Source organism: Penicillium arizonense, assembly GCF_001773325.1.
Source record: "Penicillium arizonense strain CBS 141311 chromosome Unknown PENARI_contig011, whole genome shotgun sequence".
Lineage (NCBI taxonomy): Eukaryota > Fungi > Ascomycota > Eurotiomycetes > Eurotiales > Aspergillaceae > Penicillium > Penicillium arizonense.
This window is the reverse complement of record NW_019173288.1, coordinates 175585-189668: the sequence shown is the minus strand read 5'-3', so window position 1 is coordinate 189668 and position 14084 is coordinate 175585. Positions and strand designations below refer to the sequence as shown.

At 51.2% G+C, this 14084-nt stretch overlaps 4 protein-coding genes across 4 annotated transcripts; 3 read left to right on the top strand and 1 right to left on the bottom strand.

Annotated features, from left to right (window-relative positions):
• Positions 1-176: 176 nt before the first annotated feature.
• Positions 177-2027, bottom strand: PENARI_c011G06872 (uncharacterized protein; the record flags this gene model as incomplete). Its single annotated transcript, XM_022632643.1, has 2 exons — positions 177-246; positions 298-2027. 2 exons carry the CDS (start codon positions 2025-2027, stop codon positions 177-179), a joined length of 1800 nt encoding a protein of 599 aa, XP_022487510.1.
• Positions 2028-2826: 799 nt separating this feature from the next.
• Positions 2827-7197, top strand: aarA (L-aminoadipate-semialdehyde dehydrogenase; the record flags this gene model as incomplete). The annotated part of the gene is made up of 3 exons (XM_022632467.1): positions 2827-3195; positions 3245-6846; positions 6900-7197. 3 exons carry the CDS (start codon positions 2827-2829, stop codon positions 7195-7197), a joined length of 4269 nt encoding a protein of 1422 aa, XP_022487599.1.
• Positions 7198-7754: 557 nt separating this feature from the next.
• On the top strand, positions 7755-8639 carry PENARI_c011G03694 (carbonic anhydrase; the record flags this gene model as incomplete). Its single annotated transcript, XM_022632557.1, has 1 exon — positions 7755-8639. One exon carries the CDS (start codon positions 7755-7757, stop codon positions 8637-8639), a length of 885 nt encoding a protein of 294 aa, XP_022487570.1.
• Positions 8640-9278: 639 nt separating this feature from the next.
• Positions 9279-11215, top strand: PENARI_c011G01830 (ATP-binding protein; the record flags this gene model as incomplete). Its single annotated transcript, XM_022632514.1, has 2 exons — positions 9279-10823; positions 10901-11215. 2 exons carry the CDS (start codon positions 9279-9281, stop codon positions 11213-11215), a joined length of 1860 nt encoding a protein of 619 aa, XP_022487580.1.
• Between the last annotated feature and the right edge of the window lie 2869 nt (positions 11216-14084).

Genomic DNA, 14084 nt, shown 5'->3' with positions numbered 1-14084 from the left:
CGGGGATCGCCACTGTCCGATGCTCATCCGGCTTGGCGCCCTATCATCGTGCCCTGATTACTTTACGCCTCCTCCACTATCATTCCAGGCTTTGTCACTTCAATACTGGTGAAATTGCTCTATATATCCTTTGCGCCAAACCAAAAATATGCAAGAATACATATCATATAACATACTTATGTCCGCGAGCCAGCAAAAGGTTTCTCTTCCTCCTCCCACTTCTGGCGCTCAACAACGCTTCGGGCCCTGTAGATCTGATTAGCAGGTTAATCTGGAAAGTAGACATAGTTGACTCACCGGTAAGCTTTGACGAAGCGCCAAACCTCGGTGTCTGCGAGGTTCCAAGCCTCGACAACATCCTTGATGTTGATGCGGTTGGTGTCCTTGTCTTTGATAGTATCCCGGGCCTTCTGAATCAGCTCGTACTCAATGCCGACTCCTTGCTCGCTCGGAGTCCGATCCTGCGCACTCTTCGCGGTGTGCTGGTCGTTTTCGGTCGCAGGGTCAATCTTGCCTCCGCGAGGAATCTTGAATCCAAACTGCCATTCGAACTCATCAAGGAGTTCGGAGGGGAGAGTTTGCCCAGCCTCCGCGGGGAGAGATTCCACGGTCATCCATAGAGAAGTGCCGACGGCATCTTCACCTGCGACAACCTGCTTGAAGACGACTCCCCGATAGGAAGCACCCAATTCCGGTCCAAGGTCCTCCTTGGTCACCTCTGACAGCCAGGCATCACGCTCGGTTTCCCGGCGAATCTGTGGGGTTGTGATCACATCCGACTTCTTTTGCAAGCTAACCAGAGTGTAGGGGTGGGGAAGGGTGCCGATGGTGAACAGGAATGTGGTATTTTTGTAGGTCGGGGGTTGGCTGATGCGCATGGGCTGCTTTGCAGAGTGACAGGAGCGGCAATCCGGAAGATTGGGTGGACAAGATTCGGGAATCGGCGACTCGGGGCACTGGATAAGGGCCTTTGCCAGCCGGAGAGCAGGCTCCACCAAGGCAGTGGTGTGCTGAGGAAACGGTTTTAGCACAGCCAATCCCGCTGGGAAGGAATTCTGGAAGGTATTGTGTAGATGCGAATTGATCAGCTGCACCAAGGCAAGTTGACCAGCCGCAGGGTTCTGGCCCATCTTCTCGTGCACGCTCGCGTAGTGGGAAGTAATGGCCGCCGATTTGTAAAAGGCCAAAGCATGCGGCTGTTCAACCTTGAAGAGCTCTGGGGCAATTAGATCCACAAAGGACGGGGTCTTATCCTCGAGCTTCTTGACTGCGGCCTCAACTGCCTCAGCGATCCGCGACTTCTCCGCCGAGTAAAGAGCATTTTTGATATTTTCAAATCGTGTAATCAACTCTGGCATGCTACCGCGACGAAGGTACGACAGCATAGGGTCGTCGTATCGCGCCATGGGGAAGCAATGGAAATCCGCAAGCATTCCTGTGCCCATGTGTCCCCAGGCAAGCCAACCGAACACCTCGTTCTCAACCTTAGGCGCAAGTTTCAGTCTCTGAACAATTTCGTAGTTGGGATTCTTCATCGCGTCTCCCGGGGTCAACACCACGGGCCGGAATCCTTGCGCGTACCACGCCCGACGCCATGCGAGAAGCAATTCCGCGTCGGCATTCTGGAGGTCCTTCAGATCTTTCCCGTTGGCCTTGTTCGGGTTGAATTTCGTGTTGTAGTAGGTATAAATCGGTCGGCGCTCGCGAAGGGGAGGGAGGACAGAGCGGCTCTCATCCAAGGTGATGGCGGAAGAGAATGGGTTCAACCATTCCAAGGTGCTGTACCATTTCGACTCGCCGTGGGTGCTGTTGTTCTGTTCCTCGGGTTGCTCGTGCGAAGGAGGGCGGAAAGAAGGCAGGTGGAAATTGCTTAATGATGGTAGTTTTGGTCTGGGCACATACTTCGCTGGGCCTGTGACCTCTTCCTCGGCGGTGGCATCAGGGACCGGGGAGGACGAGAAAATGAAAAGCAAAAGTGCCACAAAAACGATGACGGACAGGAGAGCCGTACTCCGATGAGGAATCATCTTTTCCACATTCACACCAACAGACCTGTATCAAGGCCTGCTAAGAATTGGAAGAAAACACGTTAGGATCGCGAGGCTACTCCTGAGTGTCCACCTTGAACGGGATCGGAGCCAACCAATCGAGGCTTGCCGGAGATGACGATAGATATTATGCCAACGCAACACTATCCCATCAGAATGCTGAGGCCTAACAGTTCCAGTGCCTTGACTTTTCGCTAACAAAAAAGCTCTAGCAATCTCAAGAGCACGTCCACGTCATTTAACGATGTGATGACTGTCCTCGATGCCTCCCTGTGTGCTGACTCAGCAAACTTTAAATGACCTCATGTCACTCAGCATACATAAACATATATATACGCTGACGTGAAGTAGATTCTTGTTTCTCTATATTGAACGGCTTGTTATGGCCCTCTACTTGGTACCAATTAAATCATATAATAATTGTATCGTATCAGAGATAAAGCACACACAAGCAATGTACTTGTGACTACATCTGCTGCCCCCAAAATATATATCATGACTATGAACTATATCACAGAACTACAAGCATTTCATGCTACTCTATGACTCCATCATCTACCAGTATATATAAACTGAACAAGGATCCTATACTCTGTACTCCATGCTTAACGGTAAGGCGGTGAACTATCCAATTTCTTGTGGGGTACAGCCCCAGCCAATCAGCGCCTCAATGCATGGTGATCGCGGCGAAATCGGACTTTTCACCCCTCGGATATGGGGGGGTAATTTGACTCATCTTGTCTTTTTCAATCTCCAACTATTTTGACATACTGCAATCATGGCTGTGGGAACGGCCTCATTGCAGGACCGCCTGGAGACATGGGCACAAAGGTTGAACAACTTGACCGTCTCGCCATTGACTCGTGACTATCCCGATACACAGAAGCCCGATAGTAAGAGAGCTATCGAGGCATTTGAGTCTCTCCGGCTCCCCAAGGAGACTCAATTGCAACTTCAGAAGTTGTCCGGATCATCATCCGGTTTCACTATTTTTCTGACTGCCTTTGTTATTCTGGTGGCCCGTTTGACAGGTGATGAAGACATCGCTGTGGGGACGAGCTCGGAGGAGGATGGTCGTCCATTCGTCATCCGTATCCCGATTGATGCCTCGGAGACCTTTGTCCAGCTCTACGCAAAAGTAGACAAGGTGTGTATAACTGTAAGGGTTCTTGGGTTGACTGCTAATAGCTCCGCAGGCATTCAAGGAAGGTAGCTCCCAAATCGTGCCTCTGGGCAGCCTTCGCACTTACATGCAGGAGAAGTCCAACTCAGAACGCACTCCCATCCTTTTCCGATTTGCCGCATACGATGCACCTGCCGCCTCTCAGGATTACCCTGCGAATACCTTTGAGACTACGGATTTGGTAGTCAATGTTGCACCGGGCAACCTATCTGATGGTTCGGCCTCGGAGGTCGAGCTGGGTGCATACTACAACCAGCGTCTCTTCTCAAGTGCACGCATTGCTTTCATTCTCAAACAGTTGGCAGGTATTGCCAGCAATGCTGCTGCCAACCCAGAGGAGGCTATCGGACGCATTGACTTGATGACCGAGGACCAGCGTGCGCTTTTGCCTGACCCTACCTCCAACTTGAACTGGTCCAAGTTCCGTGGTGCCATCCACGACATCTTCTCCGCCAATGCGGAAAAGCACCCCGAGAAGCTGTGTGTGGTTGAAACCCAGTCGACCAACTCTCCTCACCGCGAGTTTACCTACCGCCAGATCAATGAGGCCTCTAACATTCTTGGTCACCATCTGGTGCAATCTGGTATTGAAAGGGGCGAAGTTGTTATGGTCTATGCTTACCGCGGTGTTGACCTGGTGGTTGCTGTTATGGGTATCTTGAAGGCCGGTGCGACATTCTCCGTCATCGACCCTGCCTACCCACCAGAGCGACAGAACATCTACCTCGACGTTGCCCGTCCTCGCGCTTTGGTGAACATTGCCAAGGCTACCATTGATGCAGGCGAGCTATCGGACATTGTCCGTACTTTCATCAACGAGAACTTGGAACTCCGCACTGAGGTTCCTGCTCTTGCCCTGCTCGATGATGGAACCCTCTCCGGTGGATCCGTCAATGGCCAGGATGTCTTCGCTAATGAAGTCGCCCTAAAGTCCAAGCCAGTTGGTGTCGTTGTTGGCCCCGACTCTACCCCGACTCTGTCCTTCACCTCCGGCTCAGAAGGCCGGCCCAAGGGTGTTCGTGGCCGTCACTTTTCCCTGGCCTACTACTTCCCTTGGATGTCCGAGACTTTCAAGCTCACCCCTGATGAGAAGTTTACGATGCTCAGTGGTATTGCTCACGATCCCATCCAAAGAGATATCTTCACCCCGCTGTTCTTGGGTGCTCAGCTCTTGGTGCCCGCTCGTGAGGACATCCAGAACGAGAAGCTCGCCGAGTGGATGCAGAAGTATGGTGCTACTATCACCCACCTTACCCCTGCTATGGGTCAGATCCTCGTCGGTGGTGCCTCTGCTCAATTCCCAGCTCTTCACCACGCATTCTTCGTTGGTGATATTCTGATCAAGCGTGACTGCCGCTCGCTCCAGGGACTAGCGCCCAACGTGAACATTGTTAACATGTACGGAACGACTGAGACCCAGCGTGCCGTCAGTTACTTTGAAATCCCCAGCTACTCCAGCCACGAAGGTTACTTGGACACCATGAAGGATGTGATTCCTGCTGGTCGCGGAATGTTGGACGTTCAGATGCTTGTTGTCAACCGCTTTGATCCCAGCCGTATCTGTGCTGTTGGCGAAGTAGGTGAGATCTACGTTCGTGCTGCGGGTCTTGCCGAGGGCTACCTTGGCTCCGCGGATCTGAATGCCAAGAAGTTCCTTACCAACTGGTTTGTCAAGCCCGAGGTGTGGACTGAACAGGACAAGGTCGAGTCTAAGAACGAGCCATGGCGCGAGTTCTACGTCGGTCCTCGGGATCGTCTGTACCGCAGTGGTGATCTGGGCCGTTACACTCCCTCTGGTGACGTTGAGTGCTCTGGTCGCGCTGACGACCAGGTCAAGATTCGCGGTTTCCGTATTGAGCTTGGAGAGATTGACACTCATCTTTCTCGCCACCCTCTGGTCCGTGAGAACGTTACCCTGGTACGAAGAGATAAGTTTGAGGAGCCTACTCTGGTCAGCTACTTTGTGCCTGATATGAGCAAGTGGGCTTCTTGGCTCGAGAGCAAGGGTCTCCAAGATGACGACTCTGCTGAGGGTATGGTCGGCATGTTGCGCCGCTTCCGTCCTCTTCGTGATGATGCTCGTGAGCACCTCCGCAGCAAGCTCCCCACATACGCTGTGCCCACCGTCATCATTCCTCTCAAGCGTATGCCTCTGAACCCTAATGGCAAGATTGATAAGCCCGCACTTCCCTTCCCTGACACCGCTGAGCTGAGCGCTGCTGCGCCCCGCCGCCGCTCCTCTGCCATGCAGGCCCTTTCTGAGACCGAGCTGGCTCTGGCTCAGATCTGGGCCAAGCTCATCCCCAATGTAACTGCTCGCATGATCGGAGCGGATGACTCCTTCTTCGATATTGGCGGTCACAGCATTGTTGCCCAGCAAATGTTTTTCGATCTTCGTCGCAAGTGGCGTGGAATTGATATCAGCATGAACGCCATCTTCCGCAGCCCAACCCTCAAGGGCTTTGCCGGTGAGATCGATCGCTTGCTGGCCCTTGAGTCATTCGCTACCAGCGATGACAAGACTCTTGCCGGAGCCGTGCAGGCCGCCAACGAGCCTGATGATGAGTACTCCAAGGACGCACGCCAGCTCGTGAACGAGCTGCCTAAGTCTTTCCCTGTCCGCACCGAGCCCATGCTTGCCACTGAGCCCACAGTGTTCCTCACTGGAGCTACTGGTTTCCTAGGTGCCCACATCCTCCGTGACCTTCTTACCCGTAAGGAGCCTTCCACCAAGGTCATTGCCCTCGTTCGTGCCAAGACTGAGGAGCAGGCTCTCGAGCGTCTTCGCTCGACTTGCCGCGCATACGGCTTCTGGGATGAGGCATGGACTGCCCGACTCCAGGCCCTGTGTGGTGATCTCGGAACTCCCCAGTTCGGTCTTTCCCAGGCTGTGTGGGATGATCTCACCAACCGCGTCGATGCCGTGGTCCACAACGGAGCTCTTGTTCACTGGGTCTACCCCTACGCCACCCTCAGACCCGCCAATGTCATGGGTACCATCGATGCCCTGAAGTTGTGCGGCAGTGGAAAGGCCAAGCAGCTCGCATTTGTCAGTTCCACCAGTGCCCTAGACAAGGACTACTTCGTCCAGGAATCCGAACGTATTATCGCTGCTGGTGGCAATGGTATCAGTGAAGACGACGACATGGAGGGCAGCAGTGTCGGCCTTGGAACAGGTTACGGTCAGAGCAAGTGGGCTGGCGAACACCTCGTCCGTGAGGCTGGCCGCAGAGGCCTAAGGGGTACAATCATCCGTTCCGGATACGTTCTGGGTGATTCGGTGACTGGTACTACCAACACTGATGATTTCCTCATTCGAATGATCAAAGGTTGTATCCAGCTGAATGCCCGTCCCAACATCCACAACACGGTCAACATGGTCCCAGTTGATCACGTGGCTCGTATTGTAATCGCCTGTGCCTTCAACCCGCCTCGTGAGTCTGTCGCTGTTGCCCATGTTACTGGACACCCGCGTCTGCGTTTCAACCAATTCCTTGGTGCGCTCGAGCTCTACGGATACAATGTTCCCCAGGTCGACTACGTGCCTTGGTCCACCTCCCTCGAGCAGTATGTCAACGACGGCCAACACAATGACAAGGACTCCCAGCATGCCCTGTAAGTTACCCTTTCGTGGAATCATGATTGAAAGACACTAATTTAGTTTATAGTATGCCTCTCTACCACTTCGTTACTGCTGACCTCCCTTCCAATACCAAGGCCCCCGAGCTGGATGACACCAATGCGGCCGCTGCCCTACTTGCGGATGCCGCCTGGTCTGGCATTGATGCATCGGCCGGCGCTGGTGTAACCGAGGAATTGGTTGGCCTGTATGCATCATACTTGGTGCAAATTGGCTTCCTTCCTGCGCCCACTATTGCTGGAGCTCGTCCTCTGCCTACTGCCCAGCTCAGCGAGGAACAGCGCAAGACCTTGCTGAGCATTGGTGGCCGTGGCAGTGCTGCTTGAAAATAAAATTTCAAATTATGCGTTGTTTATATCTGTTTTGAAGCATTATGATTCTCATGGGAAAACTGCATTTGTATTTAAAAGAACAATGAGAGACGCTTATGGCTTGCAATGCCCAGGTGTATAGATAAAACCTTCCGGTTCGCCGATCTTCCCGCTCTCCCCTCGGAATTCAACGTTTTGCTCACTCCACACCGGTTGCCCCTCGTGTACTTTCGGTATTTATATAGACCTTACCGTATCCCTCTTTCTCCCTATTCTCTCTTTTCTAATCGCATTCTCCATCTATCATGGCTTCTGAAGAAGGTACGTGAGCGCGAACCGTCCTTGTTTTTTGCGTCTTTCTTGGCAAACTTCTTCCCATCCCCATCCATTTTTTCCCATCTTCTTTCCTGCCTCCCAGTCAATTTAAGGCTCTCCGATCAATCTGTTGAACTTCGGTGAGAAGCGACGGTTGTTGGGATCTATTGCTTCCCCATTCCTCTCACTCTGCCTCCTCCCCGCGGACACTCGCACTCTCTTCACAGCCCACCTTTCTCTCTCTCTCTCTCTTCCCCATGACTTTCGCGAGGCTCGCCGGGCAAACCGGTTTCATTGCGCGCGCAGTGGGGATAGCAAGTGACTCATCGAGTTGCCTGCTCAAGACCCGCTCGCGAGTATCCTCCGGCTCGAGTTTCTCGGCGCCTCGCACCGTCCCCTTCTCGACCTCCACCCCCTTCCATTGTGCCAATCACAAAAGCAGCAGCGCAGACACACCAAGCGCGAACACCCCCAATGCCAAGACCCAGACTGACCAAGTTGGCGGGGACCACACAGATCGGTACGCCACCGCGCTGCGCAACAACAAGGAATGGGCAGCCCAGACGGCGCGCGAGTACCCCGATCTCTTCCCAACCCTCGCGACCGGCCAAACACCACAGATTCTATGGATCGGATGCTCCGACTCCCGCTGCCCAGAGACCACCTTCTTGGGCCTGAAGCCCGGTGATGTGTTCGTCCACCGCAACATCGCCAACGTCCTCCACCCCGGTGATCTCAGCTCGGCCGCCGCCATCGAATATGCCGTGCAGTACCTGCGCGTGAAGCACGTCGTTGTGTGTGGGCACACCGCTTGCGGTGGTGTCGCGGCCGCCATGGGCAACAAGAACCTTGGAATTCTGGACCCGTGGCTGTTACCTCTCCGTCAGCTGCGCGAGCGCAACCTCGATCTTCTGCAGTCCCTGTCTCCCGACGAGGCTACCGTTAAGCTGGCCGAGCTGAACGTCCGCGAGGGTCTGAACATCGTCAAGCAGAAGGGTGTTGTGCTGAACGCCATTCAGGAGCGTGGACTCGAGCTCCACGGTTTGATTTACGACGTCGGTTCGGGTGTTCTCAGCGAGCTGGACACTCAGGATTCGGAGGAAGTGATCAGGGCCCGTTTGACCGCTTTCAAGACTGAGTGAGAGGTGAAGGCTTGGGATTGGGATTGGGATTGGGATTGCCGTACAGGCCAACTCAAGGCAACAACTCAACCATTGAGATGCAACATATTTTGGTGTAGATAGCGACAGCAGAGAATGACGATTTCATGAAGTATTCTACAAGAAAAAAAAAAAAAAAGGAGGTTGGCCCTGGGGGACCTCGAGGTAATACCCCTCAGCGGAAATCGTATGGCATGATGTGTGGAGCAGACCCCAACACAACATCCTCTCTAAGTCCTCTAAGTGGCCCATCTGAACACGAATAAGCCCAATCAACTTGAAACATCTCTGCTCTCTCATGCATATTGTGCGTGGAGACTGGGACACATTGGATATGAGGCTCTTATTGACTTTTTCGACCTGTATTAAGTCATCGCAGCGTCGTCGTAGCCTCACTTCACCCGGGCATCTTTGCTGCTTTCATTCCCGGACAGCATAGGCAACAGTGGTATACATGTCTGCCTTCAGATCCTGGTCAAGATGTAAATATAAAGGGAACCTTTGTTGTTCCCTCTCTTTCTCACCCTGCGTCAAAGTTTCTTTCGTCTATATCTATCCATCCATTTCCCTTCCGTCTTCTCCATAATTTGCATTCCATTTCCCAGTATTACAAACTTGAAAATGGCGGTCGCAGAGGGAACAGAGACAAACGGCACAGGCGCAAATGGCACCGAGGAAACACCCGTCCAGTATGAGCCCGTCGGCACCATCTGCGACGTCCGCAGTCTATACCAAACCAAGCCCGACGAGAACGACGAAACATCATGGAGCAAAGAAATGCCAACAGACCTCCCCGAGCCGGCTGAAGACGCCGAATCAGCCCAATACGTGCTCCTAGTCCGCAAGAAAAAGTGCTACGACGGACGCAAGAGCCTGCAAATCCACTCAATCGTGATCCAAAGCGAGCCTCTGAAGAAATTCCTCGGCAAAGCACTGGGCAACTACCCAGGTGTGACAACCAGCCTGGAACGCCTCGAGTTCGAAGCCCCCTTCAAGCCCATTGTCCACCGCTGGGAGGATATAACCAAAGCCCGCGAAGTAGAAGAAGACCCAACGACCAAAGCGCACGTGGATCTCTTCTACAAAATCATGAGTGAGGAATTGAAAGAAGTCATCGATCGCATGAAAGATCTAGTCGCCAACGGAGTCATCGCCTTCGACCTAGTATGGTGCATCATGGAACCGGAAGACGTGGTCATCTCTTCACGCGGCGGATCCCTGCGCGCATACCAATTCTCTTCACTGAACAGCACACAATGTGGATGGGAAGCGAGCGTCAACTATGTCGAATTCGACGGTACAGACTTCGGATTTCAGAGCACTGAGTTTGCTATCGATACGTTCACGGGCACGGTGCCCATCACCTCACTGCCCTTATTCCCGTTGAAGCACCTCAAAGACCAGGAGGCTATCCACGCGATGCTGATTGCGCGTGGTAAACGATGGGAGGAGCATAAGGGGTACCACTACAAGGCGTACGAAGGGCCTGCCATGAGCCGGACCATGGATGAGCGGACCGGCAAGGAAAAGGAGACGAAGTACTTCGTCAAGAGCCGGGTTATCATCGATGCGGAGGGATATAATATCTTCCATCCTAGCACGTCCGTCTTTACGAGTATCGAAATTGGGAAGGGGTTGGAGAGTGATGAACAGCGGCTTTTTGCGACGCCCTGGTTGCATGGGTATTCTCTCAAGGATAAGGAGTGGCTTATGTTTCATCTGGAGATGACGAAGGATATCGAATGGGATGATGATGCCTTCAAGTCTTTGGTTCTACCGCAGGAACAGGAGCATCTCAAAGATGTCATCTTGGCTGTTGCCAAAGCCCAATCTAAGAAATTGGATGCCTTTGACGATGTTGTTCAGGGCAAGGGTCGTGGTATCATTATGCAATTGTCTGGTCCGCCTGGTGTGGGCAAAACTCTTACTGCAGAGAGCGTTGCCGAGGTCATGAAAGTGCCGTTGTACGTCATGAGCGCTGGAGACCTGGGAATGAATGCCGACAGTGTCGAGAACAGCCTGAAAAACATCCTGCGCATGGTTCCAAAATGGGGCGCAGTCCTTCTGCTCGATGAGGCCGATGTCTTCATGGAAACGCGCGCTGCAACTGATCTTGCTCGTAACGAGCTTGTTTCGATCTTTTTGCGGATGCTTGAGTACTACGAGGTAAGTTGAATTCCGTTGCAGCCAGGCGAACCAACAAGGGGACGAGAACAAGTATACTAACCTGATATCACCTCCAGGGAATCCTCTTCCTAACTACCAACCGCGCCGAAAACATCGATCCAGCCTTCGAATCTCGAATCCATCTTTCTCTCCATTACAAAGACCTCGATTCAAAGTCCCGACGACACATCTGGGCCCAGTTCCTGGGTCGGTCGGCTAAGACTGATACCTTCACTGATGAGCAGCTTGATCAGGTGGCTGAGGTGGCGTTGAACGGTCGCCAGATTAAGAATGTTATCAAGACTGCGGGGCTTTTAGCTTGGGCGCAGGATGGGAATCTTAAGTATGAGCATATTCGGACTGTGCTTGCGCTTAGAGATCTGCCTAAGTAAGGGGTGGTGGATGATGCAAAATTTCGGGGCCATGATGATTATGATATGATGATACAAAGAGCTTTATTCTTATTCTTATTTTACTTTCGGACGCGGAAGCCGTTCCTGGTGAAGTTTCGCCGCCGGCGGCTGGTGAGGGTTTGAGTTGGAGGGCTCCGGTTGATGATGGGTATATTGCTTTTGCTGTAGCTGCTTACGTCTTCATACCTCTCTTGAAAACGATTAGCTGCACAGGCCTCGTACATACCCTTTTCAAAAATACGTAGTATTATCAAGTAGAAGGCCCAAATGAGCCTATCTTATTCCACACCGAGGCGGGCGTAAGTGTAAATTTTGGATCTCGACCTTCTCTTTGAGATCAACTGTTTGAGATTATAGCTGGGGATCTATATATTATCTATTTCTTCTAAGAGATGGAGAAAAGTACCAGATTTAGTGTCACTACTTTACTTTCATTTTCAATGTTGATAAGCGACTATCTTCTAACAGCCCAATTCACATTCCTCCACCATCTTCTACCCTGGGGTGGCTTCGGGACGCGGTGGACTTGATGAAGCGCTGTGTGAAGGGCCGGAAGAGAGGCCAGACCGGTGGATGGACATAGAGATGAGGACAACCATTCTTCAACCTCGCCCTAGCGGGAGGGGACACCGACACCGTCTGCTTTCGCGTTAAATATGGTCGATTTGGCATGAATGGAAGGACTTACAGGATGAGCACGTCGCCTGTTGTGGCCAATCAAGCAGAAATACGGCAAGAAGATTTCCAGGGCGGATTTGATCATTCTTGCCGGCAACGTGGGCCCTCCTTGATATCGATGATCGATTCTGATGCTTAGTATCTTGGTATGCTAGATCAGCTATGTTCTGGGATTAATCTTGGTTTGAGCTTAGATTATTCATTTTTTTATCGCATTGCAACGTAAAACTTGACTATTGAGGTCTGTTCAGAATTTATTCATACAGAATTCCGCATAGCATCGTTCGATTTATCATGCACTTTGGTATTATTCACAAATAAATTTCATGCGTGGCGAGAAAAGTGCTGTTCAAGTTCACATACATCAACATGTTTCGAGGAAATCCGGACTATCTTCTTTAGAATTATTTTGACACCACTGAAGGAAACTGCAATAAAGATCACAAAAGTCCAGAACCCCTGTAACGGAAGTAGCAGTGCTTCAACAAAGTTCAAACCAAAATTTGGTGCAGAGGGTTTGATGATGGCGTACAACCTGTTGACCGTGGCGGGGACCTGAATTGAATCCTGGCATTAGCCTTTCTTAGGCGATAAATAAGGAGAAACCAACGGAATAGACAAACCCATGTGATAAGAGCACTGGCAAAATATAAGACAGCATATTTGGAGTATGCCCAGGCAGCTGTGTTAGTATTATTTGGGGAAATATGCGCTAATTGTCGGGACCTAGCTGATCCAATTGATACTAATGCCTGACTTTGCTGAATCTTCCTCAGCTCCTGTCGTATCAAGAGAATCTTCTTCCCCGTTAGAGTATATATGGTCAGAGACATCAGAATCATAAACCACGCAGGCCCATAAACAAGCACGAAACGGAGATATGCCCATGATGGGCGAATCCAGCACCATAACTAGTTGCGAAGTTAACAGAAAAGGTGATGAAGTTTGAGTGTTCGCATTGCACTTACAACAGCCGGGCCATATACTCTCCCTTTAACTCCACTCTCAATAAACAAGAGAACGATTGCGGGAACAAGTGGAAGTCCGTAGCAGACGATGACATACCTCCACTCCATGTGTCCGCAACTGAGATTCGTTATAACCACGAAAAACTGTGACATATACATTGCAGGCCAAGCACAGACTCCAAAGTAGATCTGCAAGTATGAACCTTGATATATGACTCACTCGTTAGTAGAGGACATGGATCTCTAACCCCCGTTATTCATACCACTGGATAAGGAATCCTTGAGCTTGACACAGCGTTTTGGATACAGTGAGCCAGTCTGTGGGTGCTGTATTTATTAACATGCTTATAGCTGATATAGTATTGGCCCAGGTCGCATAAAATAATAATCGGTTAACTGGCTTGCGGAATGCTGAACTAAATATGAAACTGGTGATGATGAAAATTGACGCTAGAAGAGATAGGGTCGACATCGCGCGTACAGCGGTACGAATAGTGTATAATTGATTAGAAGTTAATGACTCTTCCATAACGCGATCTTTGTGCCCACAAGACGTGAGACGGAAGCCGCGGGGAGTGTTGTATATATGGTTGGCAGAGCACCCCAGAAGAGAATGAGTATCACTTGACTCTGGGCAACCAGTAGAGTCATTTGTGACTATGAATTCTGGGACGTATCATAGATACATAGTAACCAAATCCGAATGGAAAGGGCCCCGCGTCTATCTATTTAATGCGCGGACGAATCCACAGCCTTGCCTGCTTTAGACTAGTGTTCCACAGATTCCATGGATGAAATATCAGCGTACTGTGGCATCAAATCTCCTATGGTATCAGAAGTAAGGCGGAATCGACTGCTCTAGAGCTTTTAATAGGGTAAGTGGCATAATTTTATAGTTTTGTGAACCAAGGTGCATCATCCCGACTATCTCCGGCATTGTGGGGTAGATTCAAGGCCTTTCCCAACTATGTTTTTAAGAAAGTCGTGTCCCGATGCATCCCAGTCCTGTTGTATTTCAGACTTCATCTCTTCAAGAGCATGTCATATATACCAACTGTCAATCCAAAACACTATGCTGGGTGCTACGTACAATATAGGGATTAATGTAAACAGTAGTGGCGGGAGATTAGTAGTGGTAACACGTTGCACTGAGGCGATTGTCTTTGACCTGCCGTCTTCGGTTTCAGCACACCCAGTTCAAC